General features: G+C 40.4%; 1 protein-coding gene across 3 annotated transcripts; it reads right to left on the bottom strand.

Annotated features, from left to right (window-relative positions):
* Positions 1 to 923: 923 nt before the first annotated feature.
* Positions 924 to 27,905, bottom strand: dnajc5ga (DnaJ (Hsp40) homolog, subfamily C, member 5 gamma a). Of its 3 annotated transcripts, none has more exons than XM_071537265.1 (6): positions 27,766 to 27,905; positions 14,268 to 14,395; positions 13,128 to 13,341; positions 9,552 to 9,708; positions 5,605 to 5,831; positions 939 to 1,061 (listed from the first exon to the last, which is right to left on the bottom strand). In XM_071537265.1, exons 2-5 carry the CDS (start codon positions 14,384 to 14,386, stop codon positions 5,608 to 5,610), a joined length of 714 nt encoding a protein of 237 aa, XP_071393366.1. In that variant the 5' UTR covers positions 14,387 to 14,395; positions 27,766 to 27,905; the 3' UTR covers positions 939 to 1,061; positions 5,605 to 5,607. The 3 variants fall into 3 exon arrangements, with proteins under 3 accessions (XP_071393368.1, XP_071393366.1, XP_071393367.1); XM_071537266.1 differs by having other exon boundaries at positions 14,268 to 14,398; positions 27,766 to 27,883; XM_071537267.1 differs by lacking the exon at positions 5,605 to 5,831 and having other exon boundaries at positions 924 to 1,061.
* Positions 27,906 to 27,993: the final 88 nt, after the last annotated feature.

Here is a 27,993-nt window from a genome sequence, read left to right on the forward strand (position 1 = left end):
GATGGACATGAGGGGGGCTGGTGTGAGTGAGAGTGTGTGTATGTGTTTGTATGTGGTGCGTGTAACCAGTGTCTGCACGGGTCTGTAGAGGTAGGCAGTCCTCTGTATGTGTGTGTGTGTGTGTGTGTGTGTATGTGTGTATTAACATGCTGTACAGTAGGGGCATGCATCCGGACAACAACACATGCACATTGGGGAAAGGAAGCCTCATCTTTGCGCCGGATCCATGCTGGAAATCCTCAGCTCCGGGGGGGGGGGTGTTTTTTTTTTTTTTTTGGCTCAGACCGTTTAACGACGAACACGCACTCGGAATCGGACCGAAGTCAGACCGACGGTCCCGCACTCACGCTTTACTGTCACCTGGTCACAAACACACAGTCCCAAAAAAAAAAAAAGAGGGCGATGGGGAGGGATGGGAGAGAGAGAGAGAGAGAGAGAGAGAGAGAGAGAGAAAGAACCAAAGAGAGATCATTCCAGCCCTGGTCCAGATGGTGGATAAGATAGATGTTGGGTCTTCATGCCCCGCTGCTTTCTTCTGTCTTCCTGTCAGCCCAGTGTCACATCCTTACTGGTTGGAATGGGATGACTGGAACAGGTTGGTAAGGAGTCTCTGGCATGGATGACTGATGCTGAGCCTAGCGCTGGATGACCGGACCGCTAGCCAGGTCACGACTTGCTCGGGCCGGGCTAGCTAGCATGCTGGAAGGTCAGAGGGGACTCCATGGAGGAACAGTTGGCTAAAAGGCAGGGGGGGGGGGGGGGGGTCGTCAGTGTTGGATGATGGGACAATTAACCAAGCCTGTCATATAGCCTGGCTAGTTGGTTAATTTAAGTGTGAAGAGACCTCCATAACTTGAGCTCCATGGAGGGGGGGGGCCAAGAGCCTTCCAGTGCCCACATCAGGGGTGCTGTCCAGTGGGTAGACAGGGCAGGAGGTCGGGTAGGTAGGTAGGTAGGTCAGGGCTGGGGCAGGGGGATGGGCTGGCTGGCTTTGGGCTGGTCAGTCTCTGGGCCGCTGGCAGCGGTTGAAGGTGGCTGGATCACGATGGGGGCCCGAATGCCTGGAGGGGAAGGGGAGGGAGATGTCAAACAAGGAGGTGAGACGGGGAGATTTCGAGAGCAAACCAATCGGGGAACGGGCGTAACATTGACAAAAAAAATAACGGACACCGGTTCCTAACATACAGAGTTGTGAGCAAACAGCAGGACAGGCAGGAAAAAATAAATAGCAGCCAGTAGCGGAGTCATTCTGGTCGCCTTGTCTCTATTTCAGCCACCTCCAAACTGGACTGGTACTTCCGGAATTCAAATTTTCCTTCATTTATATACATACATGACCTAAGACAGTGGTTCTCAACATTTTTCATATCAAGGACCCCTAATTTAGTCTACATTAGGGCCAGAGACCCCCATTTGATGAGATTTTCTCCCTTGGACCCAAATCTGAGAATATTTTTTTATTGTTAAATATGATTTTGTCCAGAATTTCATGACTATCTGAATTGTAGGTAGAGAGATAACAGTGAAACTATGATCAAAATAGTCATTCTTCTACATTCTATAATTGTTCTTATAAATGAAATAATGAAGTTTAACAATTCATCAATTTGCTGGGGACCCCCTGGAATGCCCTCAAGGACCCCTGGTGGTCCCCGGACCCCACGTTGAGAACCACCGATCTAAGATGTTTAACGGAGACATTGTTAAAATCTGATTTTGTTTGAGTGGTTTATTTTAAGGTATTGCATTTTCAAAACGCCATCATTGTGAGGAACTATTCAATAAATACCCTTTTAACTTAAGTACATTTATTTGAAAAACATTATGAAGTTCATCATAACCATTATTATTATATTGAGCAATAGTATTTTGAAAAAAACAAACAAAAGAACCCTCCATGAAAACTTTTTTTAGAGCACTACACTGCATTATGATAATGAATAAAGTTTTATAAAGCATCAACATACAGTGGCTGAACATGTATATATGTACATACTGTATGTACTGATGGTATGGTAAGAAAGCTGTTGTTTTCAGCTCATTGTAAGTGTGTTTGTAAGTGTGTCCACATGGCCTCACATTACGCTTTCAAAGGAATAACACACATTACTGACACTGGGAACCAAATTCCTCTGGTGAACCATTTACCTGTAGGGTTATTCACCTTCACCCAACATTTATGATGCATGGTAGCACTTTGACAGCCATCGCCCAGGCAGTGTTTCTTTACTCTCTAATGGCCAAGTCATGGCCATGGTATTGTCATATAGTCATGTTAATTAAGTTCCAGGAGAAGTTGCTCTTTAGTGGGATTATTGATACGTAAAAATACAGCATTCCAAAAGTTTACAAATGAGCTTCAGTCAATCTGCTACTGACATATAAAAAAGCTAGGGCCAGAGCTCAATGTCTAAAATTAGATAGCACTTTAGGGGTAAGAGCAGGGCAAAGAGCAGTCCAGGCAGCAGACTGAGAACATGGAGCTAAAAGAAGAGCCTACAGGTCAGCTTAGCAAGGGTTGTGGGTAGGGCAGCTGGGAAAACAGGGGAGCTACAGTATCTTTGGGATCAGCTGAATGCCTAAACATTTTTACTACTCACAAAACTGGATCTACGGGTTCTTCTTAGGGTTAGACCGATAGAAGGGGCTGATGTTGGCCTCTTATTAGAGATCAGATGAAGTCTGACCAGAGAAATCATTCCAGTGTGGTGAGAGGATTTTACTCAGTCTGTAAAACCTGCAATGAAACCTGCCTCACACTGCCTTAAGGAACTAACCCACCTAAAACAATTTCATTAGTATGGGTTTCAGTGGAGAGTTTTAGTGTCCCATGATTAGTTACCAGGACATTAGAGAGCCTTTGCATGGTAAAGTGTCAGTGTAAGAGTGGGTGTATTCCGAGATGGCTGCCAAAGCTGTAATTTTGCATCCTACGGTACAACTTTACGACCTGTCTGTATCTAGGGCACAGTGGAAAATCTCACTTGATTTATTTGTTTATGATGTGGAGTGTGCAAAATTTACGGGGACAGAGCGGTATATTGTGTCGTTTGATTATATGAAGATGAACTTAATGTGAATATGTTAATAACAAAATTCAAAAAAAGTCATAATACAAAAAGTGTTTGTATTTCTGTCCATATTCAACATATAAAATTTCATTCAGATAGGATAAAAGTTTTTTTTTTGCCCTTTTGACCTGTGGTGCCTGACCTTCCAATACAAAAAATGTGGAAATTTAGAAACATTTTTGTAGAGATTTGTCCAATTATGTGAACAAGTTGACATAATTGGACAATTGGTGAGTTAATGGTAACCTTTACAAAGTGATTTTTCAATGGGTGGGGGCTTACATTTCTAGTGTATATTAGTATAAAGGATTCTTTTGCACCAAGTCCTGGGTCTTGAGTGTGCGGTTGCAGCCATAAATATGTGGAATTTTTTGTTCCTTTGGTAATATTGGCCTTCAAAAACCTTTATCGGTCTAATGCTAGTTTCTATGGTACTGTTCTCAGGTGTTCTACGCTCTACTGTGGATTTGGACGGATAACCGGGATCATCCCCAGTATCTGACCTACCTGTCCCTGCTAGTTGAGGCTCATCCACACTGTCACTTTCCTGTGCGAGGACAGGACATCATCCATACACAATCCATCCATCAGGATGCAATGGAGAAACAGAACAACAGGGCACACAGAGCACAAACTTTACATCTAATTCCTCCTCTATTAGGACAAAGTCAGACAACTACCATGTACAGGGCGGTGTTTCCTCTGTATCCACCACAGCAACAAAATTACCACCACTGCTAGAGAAAATGTGAACTTAAAATTGGAATTTAGTCTTAAATAAAATAACAAAAATAAAATTACAGAGGAAACACTGCAGGGTATCAGTTTTAGAAAGCCAAATTGAAGACTTTTTAAGACCTTTTTAATGCAACCTGGAATTGAATTTAACAACCAAAACAAGGAAACAAAGCTGGCAAACTATAAATGGGCAGAATAAGGAAACACACACCAGCAAATCAATTGTAAAGGGACGTGAAGGCCAACTGTGTTTAGTAAAGCAGATGCATATTATACTACTAAGCCTGTTCTGGATTCATCTAAAAAATAAGACCTCTAATAACTGGATTTAATACTTTTTAAGGCCTCAAATTTAGATACATTCTTTAAGAACGTTTTCTGTCTTCAAGGCCCATCAGAAGCCCTGATTCTCCCCGGAGGCAATGGAACAAACGTAATGTTTTTGAAATGTATATATGATGTAATTTCGCATATTGTTTTATGTTCCTCTAATCTGTTATATATTGATATTTCTAGAATTTTCACTTATTTCATACTGCATATATTTTCCACATATTTTTGTATATTCTCACAAGTGTACATATTTGTGGATGATGCATTTTGCCACTGCATTTAAAATATGGTGTTTAAAAAAAATGACACAGATTGGCTTGAAGGGGACGCAATAATTAAAAGATAAAATTTCAAACGTTGAAACACAATAACTGTGCTTCACCACTGGTTCAAATCTGATGCAACTTGATGATGGATTTGTTTGTTCTACTGCTGCCATTTTGTACATTCCTAATGAAAATAAACATTTCCAGATAAATAAATGTTTTGCTACTCCCTATCACTGATTGATAAAACACAATAATGATTCAACCTATAGCTGGAGATTTGGGAAATGACTATCTGAAGAAGAAGTGGCAGGTTGAGGGAAAGCAGGTACACCAAAAACACTTGATCACAAAATAAAATAAATACAAATAATTAGAAGTCTCACCATTTGCTGTAATGCGATATTTCAATGTGATTAAACCCTAGTTAACAAGAGATTAATACTTTTGTATATGGTGTTCTGGACCATGTGCATGTGTGTGTGTGTGTGTTACACTCTGGTTACATTGTATTGGCTTTTGTTCAGAGAAATATACAAACTTGAACTGGCAGAGAGTCAGCCATTAGACAATGACAGTTCAGGTAAAAATAGATTGTAGATTATATACAATACTGTAACCGTGATGAAGGCGATTGCAAAACGTTTGTGTTTTACTATCTCTGTCATTTATTCTTTAAGAGTGTATTTCATTCTTTTGGTTCATTCTGACTCATGCACCTTGGAAAAGAAGATTTTTTACCCTAAGGAAATGAACATAATCTTAAAAAATAATCGACGCTTAACAAGAAGTAAGCGCATGATGAAGATTCCTTAAGCTGTGCCAACAGTGTGGCAAATACAGGCTGAAGCTACAGTATTTCATTCAGTGAGCATCCGTAGCAAGCACAGTACATTGCCTTCATGTGACACTGACAAGGAGCAAACGGACAAACAATCAACAAGCTCACCGTGGAGGAACATGCAAGGCATCCCGCGACTCACATGCATGGACGGCGGTGATGGACAAGAGCGTGAACGGGTTTGTTATGGATGAGCGGACAAGCGAGCGAGCAAGCACGGCCGACAAAAAAAACAAAAAAAAACACGGCTGAGCGGGCACGTGGGACGAGGACGATGGCTTCTGGGACGGGACGGGACGGGACAAAGAAACGAGTGCACCGATTGGAAGCGACACACATAAAAGGCGGCTCTTACGAGTCATTTCGACTCCGGTAGCGTCTCCCCGGGGCGCTCTTCCCTGGCTGGGGCGGCCGAGGTCGGCGACTGGGCCTGAGGCTGGGGCTGAGGCTGGGGCTCGGGCGGAGGCATGGCCATGGGCATGGGCATGGGCAGAGGGATGGGCTGGCTCTGCGCCACGGGCTGGCTTTCCGCGCCTTCTGAACCCGGACTAGATGCGGGCTGGACTATGATTACTGTGTTACCTGTTGGATTTAGAACATGGAAACAGCCGGCGGCGTAAGAGCATGCTCAATCCATCGGTGAGGTAATAGATGGATAGACATCGCTGGATCATTAGGTGTTCGGTTCAGGGGCTCTTGGGCCATTTCACGGTCCAGACTGAAACTAAAAAGGAGATCAGAGTCTTTTGCTGTTGCAGCCTCTAAACTGTGGAACAACCTCCCTGAAAGTGTTAGGTCAGCACAAGCCATTACCAGTTTTAACAATCCATTAAAGACCCACTTATACTCTAAGGTCTCTATGGGACTGACGTGTTTCCCCTGATTTTTTTAATTTTTTTTTTTATATATGCTTGGTCCCTTTTCCCTGGTTGGATAGTTTCTTCTTCTAGCATCGTTTTTTTGTAACCTTGTGATGCGTTTTGCGTTTAATACACTATATGAATAAATCTCACTGTGCAGCCTCTGATGTGTCAATGGCCGAACCAGTTCTTCCACTCTTCAGACACCAGCCACCACTGTGTGACGATCCGTGATTGGTCTAAATTCTCACGATTGGCTGTGTTGCCTTGTGGGGAAGCGTCTCCAGTTTCTTTTACAGCCTTTGTTTCTATCTCCATGCCAAAATCTGGTGGTCAACTCTTCTAAATGAATGGTTTGCAGCTCAGCTTGAAGGTTATCTGTATGTATAATCTGTATGACCAATCAAACGGCTTCTAATTCCTCAGATTCCCTCAGCAGCCTTTGTTGCTCGTGTTCAACTATGTTTTTATTTCAGGCAAGTTTGACTGCTTTGTCAATATACCACCACTTTAAGGATTTTACTACAGTAATGGACTAGAGGTGCTGCACACATCTACTGTTTTAGTCCAGAAGATAGGAGGAGTGGAGTGGAGGAACCACCAACTACATATGGTTCTAAAACTATATATATATATGTGCCTGACACTTAACTCTAAACAAATCACCTCCAAACCAGTTTCTGGTGTGTGTCATCCATTGTGCTTTATCCTGAGATCTTTCCACAGTCAGTCAGTATTCAAATTAGCACTAAGACAGAACTCTCTATTATGTTAATAAGCTCCGGCTCTTTCTTACTCCACAACAATCATTCATCAGCACTGGCATTACTGAAGAAGATCTAAAACCAATATGGGCCACTTGAAATGGTAAGCATTTTCAAATAGGCCACTATGTAACCACAGAACTTCCCTGAAGTGGTGATTTTGCACTTGACAAACAGGTTGGAACAAGGATGCCTTTATTATCTCAAATTGAGTGAAGAACCTGTTCAGTTCGTTAAAACAAGTCAAATCCACATGTTTTTTTCCCCCAATATTGTTGCTATGACCGACAAACTTTGAAGACAAACGCTACCATAGATGTTATGATCTGCCTCAGTGGTTCCCCCAACTACACCTTTTAACTACCTTATGTCCAGACAGGCTAATACAGGACTAATGTGTTCTCTTTTCAAGTCTAACTTTGGCAATATTTGTGAGCTGGGCCCAGTTGCATAAAGCTAGTTTAAGACTAGTCTAAGCCTTAGACTGGTCTTAGATTCTCAGGTTGGACTGGGCTAATTAAGACCGTCTGTTACTTAAATATTACGACTGACTTATTTTGAGGTAGGAAAGTTAGCCACCGTCCCCCTGGCTAGTCTTGAGTCAAGAACTTTGTTGTTATGGCAACGAGTCGGCCTAACTGTCAGGGTGGGAAGTTGAAATACTGAAGCTGTTTCATACAAGAAGGCAAATCTCTGGTTTTTGGAAAGACCTGAAGAAGAGAGAGAGTCTTTAGAGACAGAAACAACCTGTTGGAGATCTACAACAATCAAGAAGTAGTAGGAACAGGTAAATATAAGTGTCTATAGCAAGTCTGACATCGTCAAAGGTCACACTGAAGTCTAAGACCAGGTCTATCTTTATGCAACTGGCCCCTGGTAGAAGGCAGATTCGGTCAAGAAGCTAAAATCCCCATTATCAGAGTTCAGGTGAATATTGTTGGAAACTTCACGCAGAGCGGTTTCAGTGCTACGATGGACTTGGACAACAGATTGAAATTTTTCATAGACAGTACGGTTATTTAAGAAAGCAGTTACCTGAGAGTAAACGATTTTTCTCTAAAACCTTAGACAGAAATGGGAGTTTAGAAATTGGTCTTTATGAGAAGCCATACCCACACCCCGCTTTGGCCAGTCAGTGTGCAAGGTTAATCAGTTGTTCCTTGCCCGATGACCAACATTTCCACAAGGTTCCATGGTGTTGTGTGAATCTGCTCGGAAGTTACATGCCTTTTTATGAGAAGCCACGCCCACTGCCCCCACTTTGGCCAATCGGTGTGAAATGTTTATCAGTTCTTCCCTGCCCCATGACCAAACTAACCAACTAAACCAACTATTTTGATAATCGATTAATCGGTTTGAGTAATTCTTTAAGAAAAATAACTCAAAATTCTCTGATTCCAGCTTCTTAAATGTGAATATTTTCTGGTTTCTTTCCTCCTCTATGACAGTAAACTGAATATCTTTGGGTTGTGGACAAAACAAGACATTTGAGGACGTCATCTTGGGCTTTGGGAAACACTGATCCACATTTTTCACCATTTTCTGACATTTTATAGACCAAACAACTAATCGATTAATCGAGAAAATAATCGACAGATTAATCGACAATGAAAATAACCGTTAGTTGCAGCCCTAGATCAGACAAGGAGCTCGGAACAGGGGCGACCAAATTTTAAGATATAAAATATCTGCATGAAATACTGGCTATAGGAAGCTTCAATCCCAAAAATATCAGGAGCGGCTTTCAAAAACCCATGTTGGACGAACCCTACTCTGGTCCCATCTGTGCTCTGCTTGCGCCCACACAGAGCCTCTCCTCCCCTCCTCATCTCTCCGTCGATGTGCCTCCTCCTCCTCCTGCTGCTCCCGCTCCTCTCTGGGAGGAAGCTACTACGTTCGCTCAGGCAGAAAATATGACATCTGTGGAGTCACTGTAGAAGAGGAGCGATGCCAGGAGGAACAAACCTGATCTCTTATCGCTGCTCAAACTCTCATGCTCTGCTATGGGCCTGTTCACACTATTCTGCTGTTTTGTAGAAAAGGCGCTGGGTTTTCATATACTGATTGTATACGGCAAGGTTATTATCGTTAACGAAATAACGAAAACTAGGTGTGGAAAAAACATTTTCGTTAACTGAAATTAAAATAAAAACGAGGCTTTACAAAAAAACGATAACTGAAACTGTATCGTTTGTTTACAGAACTAACTAAAATAAACTAAAATTATAGAGAAAATGTCTTTAGTTTTTTTGTCTTTGTCAATTTATTTCATACATAAGCCTAGTATTTAGAATCTTTGAATCTCGCCCCTTACAAATACCCCATATTACAAAAAAAAGACTAAAACTAACACTGAATCTAATAAAAACTAAACTAAGCATTTTCAAAAAATACAAACTAAACTAAACTAGCAAACCCGCTTTAAAAACGAATTAAAACTGAACTGAAATTGAAAACAAAAAAAGTCAATATGAAATAAAAATAAAAACGAATGAAAACGCACAACTATAATAACCTTGGTTGCGAATTCAATGTCACTTTTACAAACATGAATTTTGAAAAGCAGAACAGTGGGAACCCAGCCTAAACCATTACTACTACTCATACTCTCTCTCTCAACCACCCCTCCCCTCCCTCCATCCCCAGTGCCCCCCCCCCCCCCCCCCCCCCGCTCTCACCTCCGTCCTGCTCGGCCTTGATCTGGGCCTCCAGGTCCTCGGGGTCGACGTACTGGTAGTTGTCGTCGTCGTCGGGCGGCTTGCACTTCCCACAGCAGAAACAGCAGCAGCAGCAACAGCAGCAGCAGGAGAACAACGTGCAGCACAACACCAGGCTCTGTGGTAACACACACACACACACACACACACACACGCATGGGGCAACTTTTTTTAAAAACACTCACACATAGGCATGGGACGATATGAAAATTTCATGTCACGATTATCCTGGCCAAAATAATTCCCACTGAGCAATTTTACGTTGATTAGACGTTTAAAACAGGTCTAAATGGCCCATAGTCGTCTAGGCTAAATGAAGTTTAAATGGGGTTGAAAAGTGATAGTTTATTAGATGTCTATACATAGACAAAATTATCCTAGGCTATATGAAAGCTACGCATAGACGCAATGTTGAAATTACTTCTTGTGCTCAGATAATTATCTTGTATTCTAGTCTACAGGACTTCTCTGGTGCATATTTTTGGTATTTACGGATGTTTATTCATTGTAATAATGTATTTACTGCTTGGTCTAAAATAGGTCTATACATAGCCGTAATGATCCTGGGCTATATGAGAGCTAAAGCATAGACAACATGTTGAAATCACGTCTTTTGCTCAGTGGGTATTATCCCGATAATCATCAAAATATGCTTAAAACTCTGAAAAATGGCACTAAAACATACTGGAATCACTTTACCTTACATTTTGTTAAGAAACAAAAGAAATATTTTTATTGCATCATAGCACGCATATGGACAGATTCGGACTCTCGCCAACACCCAGCAGGTAAACACAGAAAAAAATCCATTAATAAAAAGAATCTACCTATCAACCTGATATCCAAGCATTCACATGGTTCAGTTAGTTATGTGTTGGAAATGCACAGTGAATGACTAACTTGTTTTGTTTTCAGATCACATTGTGGCAAATGGCAATTCAAAATAAATCAGGAAATCAATTGGACTGTACGTTAGTGAGCTAGACAGCTTTTTCAAGTCAGTCGTGAGGATATTCACACTCATGTGAGGATATTCACAATTATATACAACTGTCAAATCAAAGCTTACCGTTAACATTGTTCAAATGTATTTATCCCCATCAAACTCTCTCCATGCATTCACACTGTGAGCAACACAATCAACAAGTCACCCAAAAAGTCTTTTCATTTCCTACAGAGCGGAGCGACCAGGGAAGCTTGACCAATGTGTGGACGCTCTACAAACTTGTCGTCCGATTTCTGTACTTCCTTGTCAAATTCGCACTCGCTAGCTAGCGTCGTTATCCCGTCAAAACGATGACAGCACCTTTGACACGCATTCCATGCCGCACGGCCAGGACGGCCACCTCCGGTCGCCCGGGGCCCCCGTCCTCCCTGGACACATCGCGATAGACGGTTCCCTCGATTTGTACCTCCTGAAAGCCGATCCGATTCCCGTCCTGTCGCGGGATCACGTCGAAAACGTTTTCCAAAAGCGATACGGCACCAACCTCGGTAAAAAAAAAAAAAAAAAAGCCAAAGAGATGTTCACCGCCGTCCGGTCCGGCTGGTTAATGCTTCTCTACGTCGCGAGGCTCTGCTTTTAAAAGGCTGCCGAACCTACGTAAGGACACATCAAATACCATGCTTATGTGCCATGCCCACACATCTATTACTCCACTCTCCAAACCCATTACTTCAAATAAGCCTCTCTGTAATATGAAATCTGCTCTCTCTCTCTTCTCTACATAGCCCCAGTGCTGTACGGATGAAAGCCTGCTGACGTTTTTGTTCGGTGAGAATGCGTCAGACGGCCTTGGTCGAGGCATCGATGCAATAAAACTCTCATTTCAAAGGCCGCGTCACCAACACCCACCGTACCCAGACACTCTGTCTGATTCAGATTCAACATGACAATCAACCTGGCAGCCCACCTCTCCGACTGAATGGGAGATAGATGGATGGATGGATGGAGGAAAGGGATAACTTCACACACTCTTCGGTGGTTTCATTATGAAAGGCGATTATGACACGGGATGGGAAAAAGATAAAAGCGAGGAGGGAATTTCTCTGATCCAGTCAGACTCCGGACGGAGTTATCGAATAGCTGGCTTGAAAATTATGGAGGACCACAAGTGCCACGGAAATAGTAATAAAGCATTTCATTAATTAATAACTAATTGTACAATAAAAATAGGCATTAATAAATGTGTTTACAAATTAATTTATTAATCTATGAATAAATAGACTAAATTACAAAGTAATTAATTATTTGATATTTTAATGGATAATAAAAAGAGGAATTATAAAAAGAATTTACAAATGAAATATTAATCCATCAATTAATAGTTTTTGTAAAAAGGGATTTACAAAAACAACCATAGAACAGTCAATAAGTACATAATTTAAAAATACATTAATGAATTCATAAATAAATAATGGAATTTAAAAATCAATTTGAAAATGCAGTTTAAAAAGAGAAATCAATAACTGGATTCACAAATTGAATTAAGAATACAGATTTTAATCAGGCATTTAAAAGGGCAATTTCCTTTCCTATTTGCATTTCCATTTCCCCGCTGCTTTTCCTTTTCCTATTAGCTATTCGATTTGCTTAGTCATTTAGCTTCTCCTTTTAGCCTCTCCATTAGCCTTTCCATGACACTTTGGGCCTTGCGCTGGTAAAACGAGGTAAAACAATGCAAATTAGCCATGGGATGTAACAAGCTCTCTGATTGGTTACCTTCTCCTTCCCACATCCATGTCATACATCTGCATATGACATGCCAGGTGATAGCCAATCCATTAAAGTATCAAAATGGATTACTTCGTAATTTAGTCTATTTATTCATAGATTAATGAATTAATTTGTAAACAAATTTATTAATGCCCATTTTTATTGTACAATTAGTTATTAATTAATGAAATGCTTTATTACTATTTCCATGACACTTGTGGTCCTCCATAGAAAATTAGACAGAGCTTTCTGTGAAAGACCAAAAACCCTCTTAGAGATAGACACATGGCACCCAATAACTAAAGCCCCTATTCGCACAGGACTAGTATCATGTGGGGATCTCATGTAATTAACGAATTTCCCCCAACCTGACTTTTCAAATGCACCGCAAAACTAATTGCATCGGGTTTGGCAGAAATGGCAGATAGAAAACATTAAGGCCCATATTCATAAAACTCAGCGGTTCCAGTGAAAAATTAATCGGAGGTGCGGAGACACTCTAGCATGGCGTTATTGTCCGTGGCGGCCCAGGTGAAAGCCAAAGAAAATCAATATGTAAATGATGTATCGTATATTAAACACCCCCCCCCCCGATCATCCACGCACATGCACAAAGCACAATGGATCGCAAACTAGATATGTCAGAAAGGCAAAGAAACTCGCCGGAAGAGCTGTATATTAAGAGAAGAGGTTTAAAGAGTAACTGAACCCCAAACCCAAATCTGTGGTGAAGCCTGACATCTAATGGTGAAAAGTAGCCCATCTGCTATTGGCTGGTCTTTGCGCCGGGTGATGTAACCACACAAACTCCCGCATCTCACCTTAAACCACCATTTGGACATGAGGAAGTAGTATTTGACGCTCTCCTCTCCGAACTGCTCGGAGACGTAGAGGCCCATGGAGCCGTACTCGTCGTAGATCTTCCTCTTGGTCTCGTCGTTCAGGATGGAGTTGGCGTTGTTGATCTCCTTGAACTTCTCCGCCGCCTCCGGGTTGTCCGGGTTCTTATCCGGGTGGTACTTCAACGCTAGCTTCCTGACGGGTGAGAAGGGAGAAGCGCGCGGGAAAATGAAAACGAGAAAAGACGATAAAAGAGGAATAAGTCATGAATCAAGAAAAAATGACTGAAATGCTTTTTTTAAGTTCGAATTAGAGAACTGAAAAAGCAACTGGGGCTCGGTATCATTTGGATTTTATTGATTCCGGTGCCATTTTCTATTCTTCTTATCGATCCAATTCTGTATCGATTCCCTTATCGATCCCTGCTGTCATGGGTGAAAAGACTACATGCAGCTTTAGTGAGTTAACTTTGTTTTATTATGCAAGAGTTACTTTTGTCTCAGCATTACTTTTAAAAACAGCTGAGGCATTTGGCATAACGCCTTAGAGAACACAATATAATTGTATTATAAAGTAGTTGGGGGTGAACATCATTAAACAAAAACAAAATGACCTGAAAATAACCTGCTACAATAGCAGAATGAGGAGGAGAATTTTCACATCAGATTAGTAATTGATATTTTAAGTTTAGTTTAGTGGCTAAAAGTTGTTGTATGGCATCTAAACGTTAAACAAAGATGGGAATGTCACATCTGTGGCATCATGTAAAATTACATTTTCACTTATGGAGCATTGAATCTTTCTATATTGTCTGGATAAAGTAAGCACATATGGATGGACAGTCGTTATCGCGTACCCTGGTGGTTGCCTTAGTCACAGTGTGAAACAACCACCAGCCAAACCACTTCTCAGATAGCTCAGCAGGCTCATGACTTGCTGTTGTTGTCAAAGGTTGTGAGATTTGAGTCCTGGATGATGCGGAATAAACATGTTTGTGCCTATCCAAGTATTGTACTGTGTGATCTAGAGACGTGTTTTTCGAAGATATTTCAAGGTTTTAATGATAATCTTCATCTTATTACGTCTTTCTTCAAATATCTTGAGACCGATGGCCTGTTTACCTGTATGCCTTCTTGATGTCCTCGGCTGAGGATCCTTTCTCCAGCCCTAGCACCTTGTACAGACCCTCCCCAGCGGTGGACATCTTCCTCTGGGGACGGTTGGAGTTTGGCTCAGCCATGGCTCACCTCTGCTATCAAAATAAAATAAATTTAAAAAAAAGTGTTGGTTAGGGTTTAGGGATCAAATATTGCAGCCCATTGCCATGTTGCAAGATTCAGCACACTGTACACACCCAGCAAAGAGACTAAGCAGTAGTGACTGTAACATCCACCCTTAAATAGTGTGGTTTTCCTTCCCACCATTATGTTATTTGCCAAAGGAGCAGCCCGGCTTATGCATGATTGAAGGAGAAGATCAAGTCATCTAATACAGAGGACAGTGTGTCAGAGACAGACTCCTAGCCCTGCAGGGGCAGAAGTAAGATGTCTTTATTAACTCATGCCTTAGGCCAGACGCTTTTATTCAAAAGTGAAAGACAAGAAGACGTAAATTTTGTGCTCCTAGACAGTTTGTAGAAAGTCACATGTTATTTACAGTAGCTGGGGGGCTGGTCTGGATGTGCTGCACTCCAAGTGTAGCAACAAAATATGTTTTACATTTAGGATAAGATGAGACTTAAAAAAAAAAAATAGGATGTAACAAAGAAAAAGAGAATACAAATAAGAATAGAGCAATTGGGGGTATTAAACGTAACACAACAGACAATTCTAACATTTTAAGAAAGAAGAATATTAGGTGGAAATGTATGAATGGAAAGAATGAAAAAATATGAATTAATGTTGTTTTACACTGCGATTTACACTCCAGTTGGGCTGAAAACTATCTAACAAACAATAAACAATTTGGTTATATTCCTTGAAGTGCTGCATGAATTTTAGTACAACTATGGTGCGTTGTAGTCAACAGTTCCAAAACACAGTCTATATCCAGAGTTCTATCCCTCCTCCTGTGTTAATCTGCCAACCCAGGATTACGATGTTAATTGTCCTTTGACTTTGTGCCGCTAGTGGGCGGTATTGACAATGAATGGGGACTCAGTAGTAAAGCAGGTCATACAGTTAAAGTTATCATACAATGTGGGGGACAATGAATGGGGACTCAGTGGTAAAGCAGATCATACAGTTAAAGTTATCATACAATGTGGGGGACAATGAATGGGGACTCAGTGGTAAAGCAATACAGTTAAAGTTATCATAGGTAACATAATAGTCTACACACGCTACACACTTTGAGACATCAGACTGGGTTGATGTGTTGAAGTGAGAGTCAATGGAGAATTTTTGGGCAAACCTCTAACCACAAGACACTGTAGTTATTGTCCAGTTGTTGGACTGTTGTACTGTTATTGCATCATCACTGCACTACCACTGTGCCTCAGTGTTGACTACTTATATCATATTACCACTTACCTACTGTGCAATACCATATATCACTTATCATTTAGCATTTATATTATTCATAACACTCACGCTCCTGGTGTTGTATGTTATATTGTATATTGTATTATAAATTGTATTGTAGTGTAAATTGTGTAATGTACAGATTGTATTTATTGTGTATTGTAGTTCTTATATTTTGTACTGTATTGAGTAAAAACAGCACAATTAGTTACATTTCAAGATATAACTTGTAAGCCTAATTCTGAGGAGAGTAGGCAACAGAAATATATGGTCAATCTGTCCTTTCATTGTCCCATACCAAAATGCTTATACAATTTCACTCATATTTCAAGTACACTCAGCAATCACTGACTGACCTAAGGGTGGAACTACATCACAGGTGGGGGACAGCATGTTTACTATTTGCTTGTTACCATATCAACCAGCTGTATTTCAGTTGGATTACAAGGACCCATGGAAGCCCCTCAAGGACTCTACTTTGACAACGCTAGATACAATCACTGTTTAAATGACTCTCTTTCTGCTCTGCAGCTCTATGTGTCTGGCACAGTTCAATATGACCTACTACAATATGGTTAATACTAAGAATATTAACAACTAACAATAGTAACAAAACACTGTGATAAGAATTAGGGTTGGTCCAATGGCCGACAGTCATCGACCCCTGAGCCCTCTACATCACAACATTGTGATTTAAAGCCCCAGACAGAGAGCGCAGAAATGAAGGATGGGTTTATTCGAATTATTATAATAGCTCCTTGCACCTGATTTACTAAAGGAAAAACAGCTTATTTAATCACACTATTTGCCGCCCAGTGAAAGCATGTTTTAATTTAGGCGCAGACATAAAATGTATTTTTAAATCTACCTGGTTTGCGCCTGCCTTAGTAAATCAGGGGGTGAGTCTTTATTTGTATCAAAACTGAGGATTCAAACTCACCTACAGAGTGAACTCCGGCCACACTGATCCGTCAAAAAAACGGACAGAAATACTAACGGATAGATTTCTGTCCGTTGGGTTGTTTTGGAACGTAAACGGTATTTTTTTTAAAAACGCCTCTGATTTGCGGTGATGAATCCGTCAAGAAAAAGTTCAGCTGGGCTGCGCTGCCCGGCGTTGCCCGGACAACGGACAGCTGTCATTGAAAATGAATTGAAATGAACAGAGACGGACAAACACAACGGACTACTCTCCCGTTCTCTCCTAGGAACCGAAATTTCAAAAAAGTAGGAGTCGGACTGCTACACCTACCAAACATGAAGCGAAGTGCTGCAGTTTACAACACTATGACTAGTATTTAAAATATTTTTTTTATAATCAGATGATCTGCTTAATGAGGTTGCTTAAGCATAGGCTATAGGGAGGACATAGTAATTAATATCCAACATAGGCTACATACATGTAAAAAGTATAAAAGAAAGTATATATCCGTTTCATTACGGATATATGGAAGATCTTTTCTTGTTCGTCTATAAAATCTTTGGGATGTCGAGACGCACAATTTCTGCTGTCTGAACTAATGAGAACAAGCTCATTTTATTTAGAAACTCAGACAAAATGAAGTATGGTAGGAATATTATGTGAAAATTTCAGTTTAGTTTTGACATCACACCAAACATCACCATTCGGTTCAATATGATGAACATTAATTTGATTATTTAACGTGATTTTCGCTTATGTGAGTCATATCGTCATATATATCGATATCGAAAAAAAATCCTTGTGATTATTGTGATATTGATTTCAACCATATCGCCCAGCCCTAGCGGGTGTGTAGAGCAGCAAATGGAAAAAACTTTAATAAACTGGGAATAGGTTGAATCACTATCACTATCATATCAGCAAGAGTAAACAGAGAGGGTAGCAAAACGGACATTTATTTATGAGAATGGGACAGATTATTACTTTAAGTGGGTAATAGAAAGTCAATCAAATGCTGAGCCATCTGACACTACCACTTGTGACTGCAGGCCAGCTTGTAAATGGAAGCCAATTCAACTCTGAGACTCAGACTGGCTGGGAACTCTAAGTCAGGGGTTCTCAACGTGGGGTCCGGGGACCACCAGGGGTCCTTGAGGGCATCCCAGGGGGTCCCCAGCAAATTGATGAAGCGTTAAAACGTCATTATTTCATTTACAAGAACAATTATAGAATGTAGGAGACTGACTATTTTGATCATAGTTTCACTGTTATCTCTCTACCTACAATACAGATAGTCATGGAATTCTGGACAAAATCATATCTAACCATAAAAATATTCTCAAAAATCTCATCAAATGGGGGTCCGTGGCCCTAATGTGGACTAAATTAGGGGTCCTTGATATGAAAAAGGTTGAGAAGCCCCAACTCTTGCTGATGTGCCCTTGAGCAAGACCCAACGGCTTAAGTGGAGCTGGCCAGTGGCCAACGGTGCAAGGCTGTGATTGGAGGAGAGGATTTATGGGAACACACACACACAATAGCCTGCAAACAGTGGCTGGCGGTTACAACATCCCCAGGCATTTCTATCAAAGCGCGGCTACTCAGCCGCACAAGTAATGCCGCCCTGGTCGTTGGTTAAAGAAGATTACGTTTTGCTGATCTCACAGATTACCCCGTCCAAGTCCATGTCACAGAGGGCCAATCTCCTGGTCGGACGATAGGGCTAGACAACTCTACATAGACGTACACACCACACACACACACACACACACTGGGGAAAACATGTATCCACCGACATATCTCATATGGTAGGAATAGGCTGGACAGAGAGCAGATAAACCAGCAGAAAGAGGGATACAGTCCCTGGGTCAGATAGAGGCAATCACACCTACAGTTTCTTTTCTTTGGTGTGAACCATAGTGGAAAAGTTGACTTTGTTGTATTTGGTTCATTTAGGTTCCCACTGCCCAATTACACCAAACCAGGGCTTGTAAATATAAGATGTACGACATGGGGAGGTCAAAATAAATCCTAAGCACGATGGACTCGTCTGCGCTCTTCTTCTCTAGTGTTCATACCAGTTAAAGACCCCATGAACTAGGGCTGGGCGATAATTCAACATTATCATTTATCGTCTTTCAGTGGAATCATATCGTGATGATATGAAGATATTTTGATATCGGGATACACATTTCTGCTGTCTGAATTGATGACGACAAGCAAATTTTACTTAAAAACTCTCATACAATGGTATGATGGTAGGTTGGTAGGTTGAGGTTGCTATGGTAGGAATATTATTTGAATATTTCTGTTTTGTTTGACACCACACCTAACGTTACCATTCGGTTCAATGAGATGAACATTAATTTGATTATTTAACGTGATTTTGCATACATGAACCATATCGTGATATATACTGATATCGAGAAAAATCCTTATGATTATCATGATATTGATTTCTACCATATCGCCCAGCCCTACCATGAACCTGCATCTTTACTTCCTTGATTTGACGTATTTCCTGTTGAAGCAGGACGTTGGGGGCGGGACATAACGCAGAGAGGGATCGTTCGAAAGTGTAAACCAAAGGAATTATCAGTGTGTGTGTGTATGTGAGTATGTAGTTTATGTATGTATGTATTTGCACATGTACATCTTTCTGTATACATTTTTATTTTGCCAATATTATTATTATTATTAGAATTGTATAATTTATTTATTTTAATTTCTGTTTATTACTATTTTTAATTTGTTATTTTTATTTATTTGTTTTTTCTAAGCTGAACTTAGTATAAAATGTCAACCTCTTTTGCACATCATATTTCTGCTATGTTATGTTTACCTTTTTTAACTGATTGTATGTCTGCGGTTTTTTGTTGAAATTTAATACAAATTTGTAAAAAAAAAAAACCCAAAGGAATTATCAGTCAGGAAGAGAAAGGAAGTTCTATTTGATGGAAGGGGCGGAGGAGATTGTTCAAAAACCTGATTGTTTTATTGGTTGGATTTTTTTTTATTTACTCCTGGTGCAGCATGAGATCAACATTAAAGATGCACCGTTTTCCATGTAGTAAAGGTAATGGAGTTCATTTCATGGGGACTTTAAGAACACATGAAGGAATAACTGAACATTGAGCAAAAAGTCCAGACTTTGCTTTATCGGTTCCCGTTTTGTTGTGTTATCGTTTCGATACCCAGCACTAGGCTTTCCGAGCATGAGGAACTGCTTATAAAGTCAAAGTCAACTATATTGACTGCTGTCTCCAGTTGTTTCCTCTCCAGGGAGGTCAACCTACCACACTGTCATAGAAAAGGTTAACACACTTTCAGTGACTGACCTGTAAAACTGAACCATGACACGATACTCTACTGCCTCACAGTCAATTCTGAGTGGGGGTCCTTCCTTTTCCACCCACCTAAAAATCAATGACAACCTTAGTTTTCTTCATGTTACTCTGGTCTCACCGGTTTAGACACCTCCCTCCTGTATGCGGATTCATCTAGTTGCCTAACCTCATGTTCCATCAGTACTAAAAGGTCAGGGCTGGGGTTAAGGAGGGCACCGGACCTCGATAATATATTGTGGACAGTGCACACAAAAACCTACAGTAGAACAATCAATCTGTTAGGCAATTCTGGATCATCATCAAACACTTCCCTTTTCTTTTTAACATCTCTAATCTGCTGTAGACTCTGCCACACCTCTTTTACTGACTCTTACTGCTTTTCATCTTCCCCTCTAATTTTCCACTGTGCTGCGCTTTTGCTACCCACAAACCTATTTAAGACCAAAGTGGACCTCTTTTTCACAGACATGAGTATCTGTAATGAAACCAATATTGCCTAACAACAAGAGAACAAATAGAGCAAATATTCATCAGGGTTTGGCCACGAGCCGAAGTGGGTTGGTTTAACTAATAAATATTTGTTCTCAGTAGTGCAAGTGTTGCTGGAATGCATTCTTCTCTTCTTCTTCTTTACATGGTACGCAAATGAACATATCATTCTCTACGCTTGGCTAAAGGGATTTCCTTCTTGGTGACGTCAGAATTCAAGAATTTGGAGAAACCAGGGTCCATCTCCAAACCCCGAGTTCGGTGGTATTTACCATCTGAAAGCTGAGTGAACAGTATTTTCTAGTAGTATTTACCATCTGAAAGCTGAGTGAACAGTATTTTCTAGTAGTATTTACCATCTGAAAGCTGAGTGAACACTGAACAGTATTTTCTAGTAATATTTACCATCTGAAAGCCGAGTGAACACTGAACAGTATTTTCTAGTAGTATTTACATCTAAAAGCTGAGTGAACAGTGTTTTCTAGTAGTATTTACCATCTAAAAGCTGAGTGAACAGAATTTTCTAGTAGTATTTACATCTAAAAGCTGAGTGAACAGTGTTTTCTAGTAGTATTTACCATCTAAAAGCTGAGTGAACAGTGTTTTCTAGTAGTATTTACCATCTGAAAGCTGAGTGAACAGTATTTTCTAGTAGTATTTACCATCTAAAAGCTGAGTGAACAGTATTTTCTAGTAGTATTTACATCTAAAACCTGAGTGAACAGTGTTTTCTAGTAGTATTTACATCTAAAAGCTGAGTGAACAGTATTTTCTAGTAGTATTTACATCTAAAAGCTGAGTGAACAGTGTTTTCTAGTAATATTTACATCTGAAAGCTGAGTGAACACTGAACAGTATTTTCTAGTAGTATTTACCATCTGAAAGCCGAGGTGAACAGTATCTCCTAATGGAAACTGGTATCTACCATGTTTTGCATATGACATGAATGCAGCATTAGTCGGGATCACAACCACCATATATCATCCTTCAGGTAGCTGTGCCTGATGATTGAACCCTCCCCATGCAGGAAGGCTGTTGACAAGAGCAATCATAAGGCAAGGTAAGGGAAACCCAGCGTCTGACATATGGGAAAACAAACATGGGCCTACAGACCATGAGCTCAGAATGCAAAACTACACCGGCTTTGTTGGCTGTATAAAATAGATAAGGTGTCATAAATGGCTTTCACACATGCAATATGTAACATTTCCAGACAACTACCCACAGTATGTATTTAGAGGGCTTCTTCCAAAGAATGAAGCAGACATACAAGCACAGACACAGAGATACACCAAAGGAACCTCTGGTATTTAGTAGAGGGAAGGAGATAACACCTATACTGACTATTCGGGCAGGGCCTGTTTGCATACTGTCTATTTATCTGGGAAGCTAGTCACAAGGAAGACCAGCTGGGAGAGTATCTTTGTGCCAGGTAAACATTATAATCGCCAACTCAGTGCAGTCAGGAAGGAGCTAACTTTTCTGTGGCTGGTGGATTCATAACACTCAACCAGCTTTGGCCTAATAACATGGAACTAATATCATGATTCATTTTTCTGCCCCATGACTCATATTGTTTAGGGCTGAACAATTAATCGAAATTTTATCGAAATCACAATATGGCGCAATATTTGTTAAGGGCAAAATGTGTGTCAAAATACCATTTTAAATGAAACATTGTGGTGCTGCAGAGATGTCCTGGCCTACACATCATATTCTACAGACTTAAGAAAACATCTTTGTTTGGTACAGATCCCCGCAAGAATCACACCGTAATCATTTTAATACGTTTTTCAATGAAAAGGAGAATAATGATGTAAAAATGATCATTCCCTCTAATATCGCAAATCATATCGCAATTGCAATATCAATCAAAATAATCGCAATTAGATATTTTTTTCAAAATCGTTCAGCCCTAATATTGTTATATTTTTGCATTGCGATATATTGAATTCCTATATATTGTCCCATCCCTACCCCCAACCTAGTGGAAATTATTCATAACCCTGTGACTAAGCCAAGCCACTAATGATACACTGTAACATGATAAAAAGACACAGAATCTTTATTCTGATCTTTAATAGGAACTGATTCTGATGCCAAATTTTAATGGGATTCCACACAAGTACAGCATGTATGAGTGTGTTTTATTATTATCCTGACTTTCAATGAGTTTTAGTGTTCCATGATGATCTGTTTCAGAGGATTCTCCACACGGACAGGAATACAATTCTGGCAGAATCACTGAATACTTGGAATTTTCTGGCATGAAAATGGTCAATTTTAAAGATGCAGATATTTTGGGACAAAATATCTGCTATTACAAACTCAAAAAATATTGCATATCTTTACACTCAAGGTTGGCTATTCTCAGGTTGGTCCATGTCACAGTAGAAAAGGGTATACTGAGTAGTTAATTACATTGCATTGATTCGAATATGATTAAGATATTGGACTCTGTAACATGATCATACAAACAGTTAGCCTCCCAATCACTCAGTTTATCATGTCAATCATGGAAATTAACATGAATTGACTTATCCACAGTATCTTTGAACCTGAATTCATTGTGTCAATCTAATTACCCTATCACACAGTATAATTCAATTGCTGAGGCAGCTTGTGTGTTTCCCATGGCACTTCAGTGCTATCAGTTAGAGGCGTGGGAGCTGAGAGAGGGAAAACACTTAAGATACTCCTGAGACTCCCAATTAGATACCTAGGTCTGAGAGACAACCTGTGTGTGAGAAACAGAGACAGACAAAAAGAAATGTATATAAATAATAGTGTTGTAGCTATGATTTGCTGGCTGTTTTTCCAGCTGTTTTGGATCTATGATACATTAACTGACCGTGCTTCCACACTTTGAGCAACACAATCAACAAGTAAGTGGAAGTCAGTTCATGTTCTATAAGGCTGAGCGACCACTCGATTTGAAAAAAAAAAAAAAAATTCGCCCAACCCTAGTAAGTTGTCATTTTACAACATTAGACTGTTTGATTTAGGTTTTGCATATTGTTTGTTGGACTTTGCTGTAGGTGGGCTTAATCCTTTCTTGATGATGTGACAGGCCTTGCTAAGTGTTAGTAAAATTACATGCGTTTTCCATGACTTTCCATAACAAAGTCGAAGCATTTCCATAAACTAAAAATGCTCTTCCCTCCTGGTTTGTCAATGCTGTTTTTTTCCCTAAAGGGGTGAACATGGTTTCCATTACAGTTTGGGCTGAAAACCATCAAACGCGATAAATGTGTGAAACAAGTTGGAAAATACATTCCGCTATAGGCTATTCCTTGATTTCTGCAGAGAAATCTATCAGAGAACCTGACCCTCCCTGTCTGGAACATAACATACTTTTCAAAATTGAGTGGGAACGCTGATTATTGGCGATTTCTTTTTATTACATTATTTGGAGCTTGCACTAAGCTAGATTTGACTTATTTCACTCCTAAATCAAAGTATCATATATTTTGTATCCTTTTCCTTATACAGGTTATTTGAACGAGTTCAGTGGTTTTCCAATGCACAGGTTACTGAATAGGGTCTTAATAGCCTCATCTTTGTTCCTATAGGTTGCTGTGTGATCACTGAGAGACTCTATTCCCTCAGCTGTGCAAACACACACCTAAACCACTCTGACAGTGAGGGAAAACCCTTTACACACCGACAACACATTAATAAGACGTTTAAGCATTTAGGCTTAATGGTAACTAACAGTCCCTGCTTGCACCAACTGATTACATCTGCACTGAGTGAGACTAAGTGGCCCTGTCTATGCTATTTGCCATGGGTTAAAGAGGTCAGGTAAAGGACAATGAGATGACCCCTGGACATCAAGGGATAATAAGACAACTAAGAATCTGCAAGGACAAATTGGGATACACCAAGAAAAAACATGAAAATAGAGCAAACGGGGGGTATTAAAGATAACCCAACCGACACTTCCTACATGTATAGAACATTATATGGAAATGTGTGAATGAAAATATGAGTTACAGCATTATGGGGTATGGTCAAAGGTCAGTGTGTTATTGCTGCACATCTAACAGAAAGCGCAAAAGATAACAAATGCAACTTTGGAGAGAAATGAAAGACACCGTACCAAAACCACCGCATCAGCAAGCCCGCTCTACTACGCCAATTAGCCAATCGCAGTTTAGTCGCGCTAAAAAAGACTTTCAAACTGTCCTGTATGCAAATGCGACTCGTTCCATCACGCCAACGAAAACAGACGTTTGTGCGATAGGGAGATGAAGCCCGACACAGCACCAGCCGCTGATAACCAGAGAGACAAGAGAGAGAGAGAGAGATAAGGAGAGACTGAGGAGTCTCTTTGTCTGTTTTGCAGCTATTTTCGACTGCTAGCCCTCCTCTACTCCGAGGCTTATGAAGTGCAGGCATTGATCTAACTTTAGCCACTATTCATCGCGATTTTAACCGAAAAGCTGTCAGCTGAGAAGGAGAGAGAGAGAGAAGTAGAGAATGAGAGAGGCAAAGTGTGTGTGCATGTAGGGTCAGAGCCATATTTGTGGCTGGTATTGGCATTTTATTAAAAATGGGATCTGGTCCAGTCTGATTGATTACATATTTATTGCACAATTGATCAAGACTACACTGGTCTATGGGAAGCACTTAGCCTAAATTGATTTTAATGAAACACTATGATCAGATTCCATACAATTATACATGAGTATCTTTTATTACTATTGGTTAAGTGACATTTTTTTTGCATGAAAATTGTCATATTTAAAGATATTGAATATCAGCACAAATTACTGGCCCTGGGTCCTGAAGCTCGTATTTGAAGACATTTTTTTCCCCACAGGACATTAGGTTGCATTGCAGTGGGGGCATTCCAACTGAAAGAAGCCTTCTGACAACAGTCTGGCCTTGGCTTACCCTTTGATTTGATCCAAGAGGTAAAAACCTGGCACCGACATGAGTTCAGACAACCGACACCCAAAATGGAAAATAATCTTTCCATGAATTAACAGCTTGAAACGAAGATTCAACCAGGTTCCATCAGGTTTTGGAAGGCTGATGCTGACATTTCTGGACTAAAACTGCCGAGAGTCTCTATTTTGTGCTGATATTCAATATCTTTAAATGTCATGACAAAAAAACCCCCAAAAACACAAAGTATTATTGTAACTGCAAATGAAGTATTCAGTGTTTCCCCCAGAATGTATTCTTGTCATGGTGGGAAAAGCCTCTGAAACAGCATTTACACAATGACTAAATTACCATGACTAAAAGATTAAACCTCTCCACTGAAACACTGGATTATAATAATAACAACAACAGCAGTAAGAATTAAAATAACATATTCGTGCATACTTATGTGGAATCTGATCAAATCTCCCATTAGAATCACTTCACGTTAAGGTCTTCCCATAGACAACCAGTGTAGTATTGATCAAATCTACAATAAATATGTAATCAATCATATCAGACTGGACCAGATCCCATTATAATAAAAGCCCTGTGTATCAGTCTACTGGCTGAAATTGCATTGGGCTGCTATTCCTCACAGCTGAGCCTTGCTGCCATGTTGCACCTTTGACCTTTGACCTCTGCCTTGGCCCTGCACACACACACACACACACACACACAAATGCAGCCACACAACAGATGGCAAAGAAACAGTGGAATATAGCTGCTGGGATTGGGATAAGTTGTATCTGATACAAATAAAAATGAGTTATCCACATATTCACGATCTTTGAATGTTACTTTATGCTTGTGTGGTGTCAAATATTTAAAAAGATATAAAGTACGTAACAGTTTTGCCAGCCTGTACATCAAATGTTTGATCTCGGAACTGTCTCAGAACTGCACTGTACAAGACGGCTTATCTATTTAACAAGACCAGGTCTAGTCCAGTCTAGTCAAAATCAGGGGGTCTAGTCCAAGTCAAGACTGAGGCCAGAGCAAACCTCTAACAGGACCATTATATACACGTTTTACAGGTGAAATCCCTTAAATTGTTTGCAGTTCTGGGGAGAAAAACATAACACCAATGCAATCATCCAATAGGAGGCGAGAACAAGGCAAGTCGGGTGTACAATAGACAGGAGACCAAGACAAGTCGACCGTTATTTTCGGCACGAGACATTGATTTTGGCAGTCGGGACGCATGTTATTGGCCACATAAGGTGAACACGTCACTGTGATAATGTTTCGGTTATTGGTTCCTTTACGCTCTACCAGTTAAGACGTACCTTAAGTCTCAATTGTGTAACTCATGGATGTATTAGGTGTAACTAAACAAAGAGACAGCTTTCGTGCCCAGCTAGTTACAACGGAACTGTACACACCATTGCAATTAAACACAGAACACAAACTGCTGCTTTGGTACACCGGTCGGGTATAGCACCGGTAATGTGCTAGAAGGAAGAAATGCCGTGTTTGTCGTCTGTGTGTCCTTGTGGAGCTGTAATCCTTTGCTAATCTCTCTGTACATGGAGAATTACTTTCCATTTTTACATTCCGTCTTTAACCACTGAAGAATGAATCGTATCGGGCACATTTTCAAGATTTCACTGAAATCTGCTTAATTTCTCCAAGCCCACGGAGCCGTAGTACGTTATTTTTCTTTCTGACCGAATGCTAGTCTAGTGCTGTGAGCTACCTGCTTAGATAGCTAAACACATACTGGCACCTGCTACTGTCAAAAGCTTTCATTCAAGGCAAGCCTAACAAATAAATGTATTTAGAAAATGTCAGCTAGTACTGGCTAGTGCTGGCCCGTCGCATACAGGTTGCCGCTCTCTCGTATGGAGAGAACGTAACCCCACACCATTCAAAAATGTGGCATTTTATTGTGCCCTTACTAAATAGCAAACATAAATACCTAGTAAAATGTCATCCAAGGGCTTGCATGTATCAATAGGACCAAATGTTCAATTCGGCATACACTCAATACACCATATAGCACTTATCTCAATAAAAGTTCAACTTTTAGTATCGGTTCAGACCGCTCGCAACTGTCACCGACGTTGTATTTTCGTGGAGGAAAACTGTGGAGATAACACGCGAACCAATACTTAAAGTTGTAAGTTTATCGAAATAAGTGTTATTTGTTGTACTGTATGTATGCCGAACTGGTGAGTGGCTGCTAACGTTTCAGAAAATGTGTGGAGTTATGCTTTATGTGGTATGTACCTTTGCCGATAAGCAAGGCAACTTTAAATTGCCAGATTTTTCAATAGACCGTGTCGTACAGTTCTCCCCACACAAGAGAGAACGGCACGCATCAGGGCTAGCTACAGTAGCTAACGTAATGCTAGCACAAAATCTGCCACCGGCGACACACGGTCACGCTTCAGCAAAATCTTACCTTGTGCAAACTGAACACCGTATATTTCGCTGTGAGATTAGCTGTATCATAGAGGCATCCACTTCTATGTCTAAATTCCCAGTTAAAGGCTCAGAATAACCCAGTAGCCTCCCAGTAGCCTGCTGGTCGCCGGGCTGCTTCCTGTACCGCTATCTCTGCCAGAGGACAGACCCTCTGATTGGCTGCTTCCTCCTTCCAGGAAATGAGGACGGATGCTGCCTTCAGGCT

Source organism: Centroberyx affinis, unplaced genomic scaffold (assembly GCF_046629955.1).
Source record: "Centroberyx affinis isolate AG114_WGS23_722 - 3 ecotype Tasmania unplaced genomic scaffold, CSIRO-AGI_Caff_v1 ptg003001l_1, whole genome shotgun sequence".
Lineage (NCBI taxonomy): Eukaryota > Metazoa > Chordata > Actinopteri > Beryciformes > Berycidae > Centroberyx > Centroberyx affinis.

Coding starts and splice junctions, on each gene's coding strand:
- dnajc5ga (XM_071537265.1), bottom strand. CDS start 14,386: ATGGCTGAGCCAAACTCCAACCGTCCCCAGAGGAAGATGTCCACCGCT. Junction 9,709..13,127: donor TGTCCAAATGGTGGTTTAAG/GTGAGATGCGGG, acceptor GTGTTACCACAG/AGCCTGGTGTTGTGCTGCAC. Junction 5,832..9,551: donor CAAGGCCGAGCAGGACGGAG/GTGAGAGCGGGG, acceptor TAAATCCAACAG/GTAACACAGTAATCATAGTC.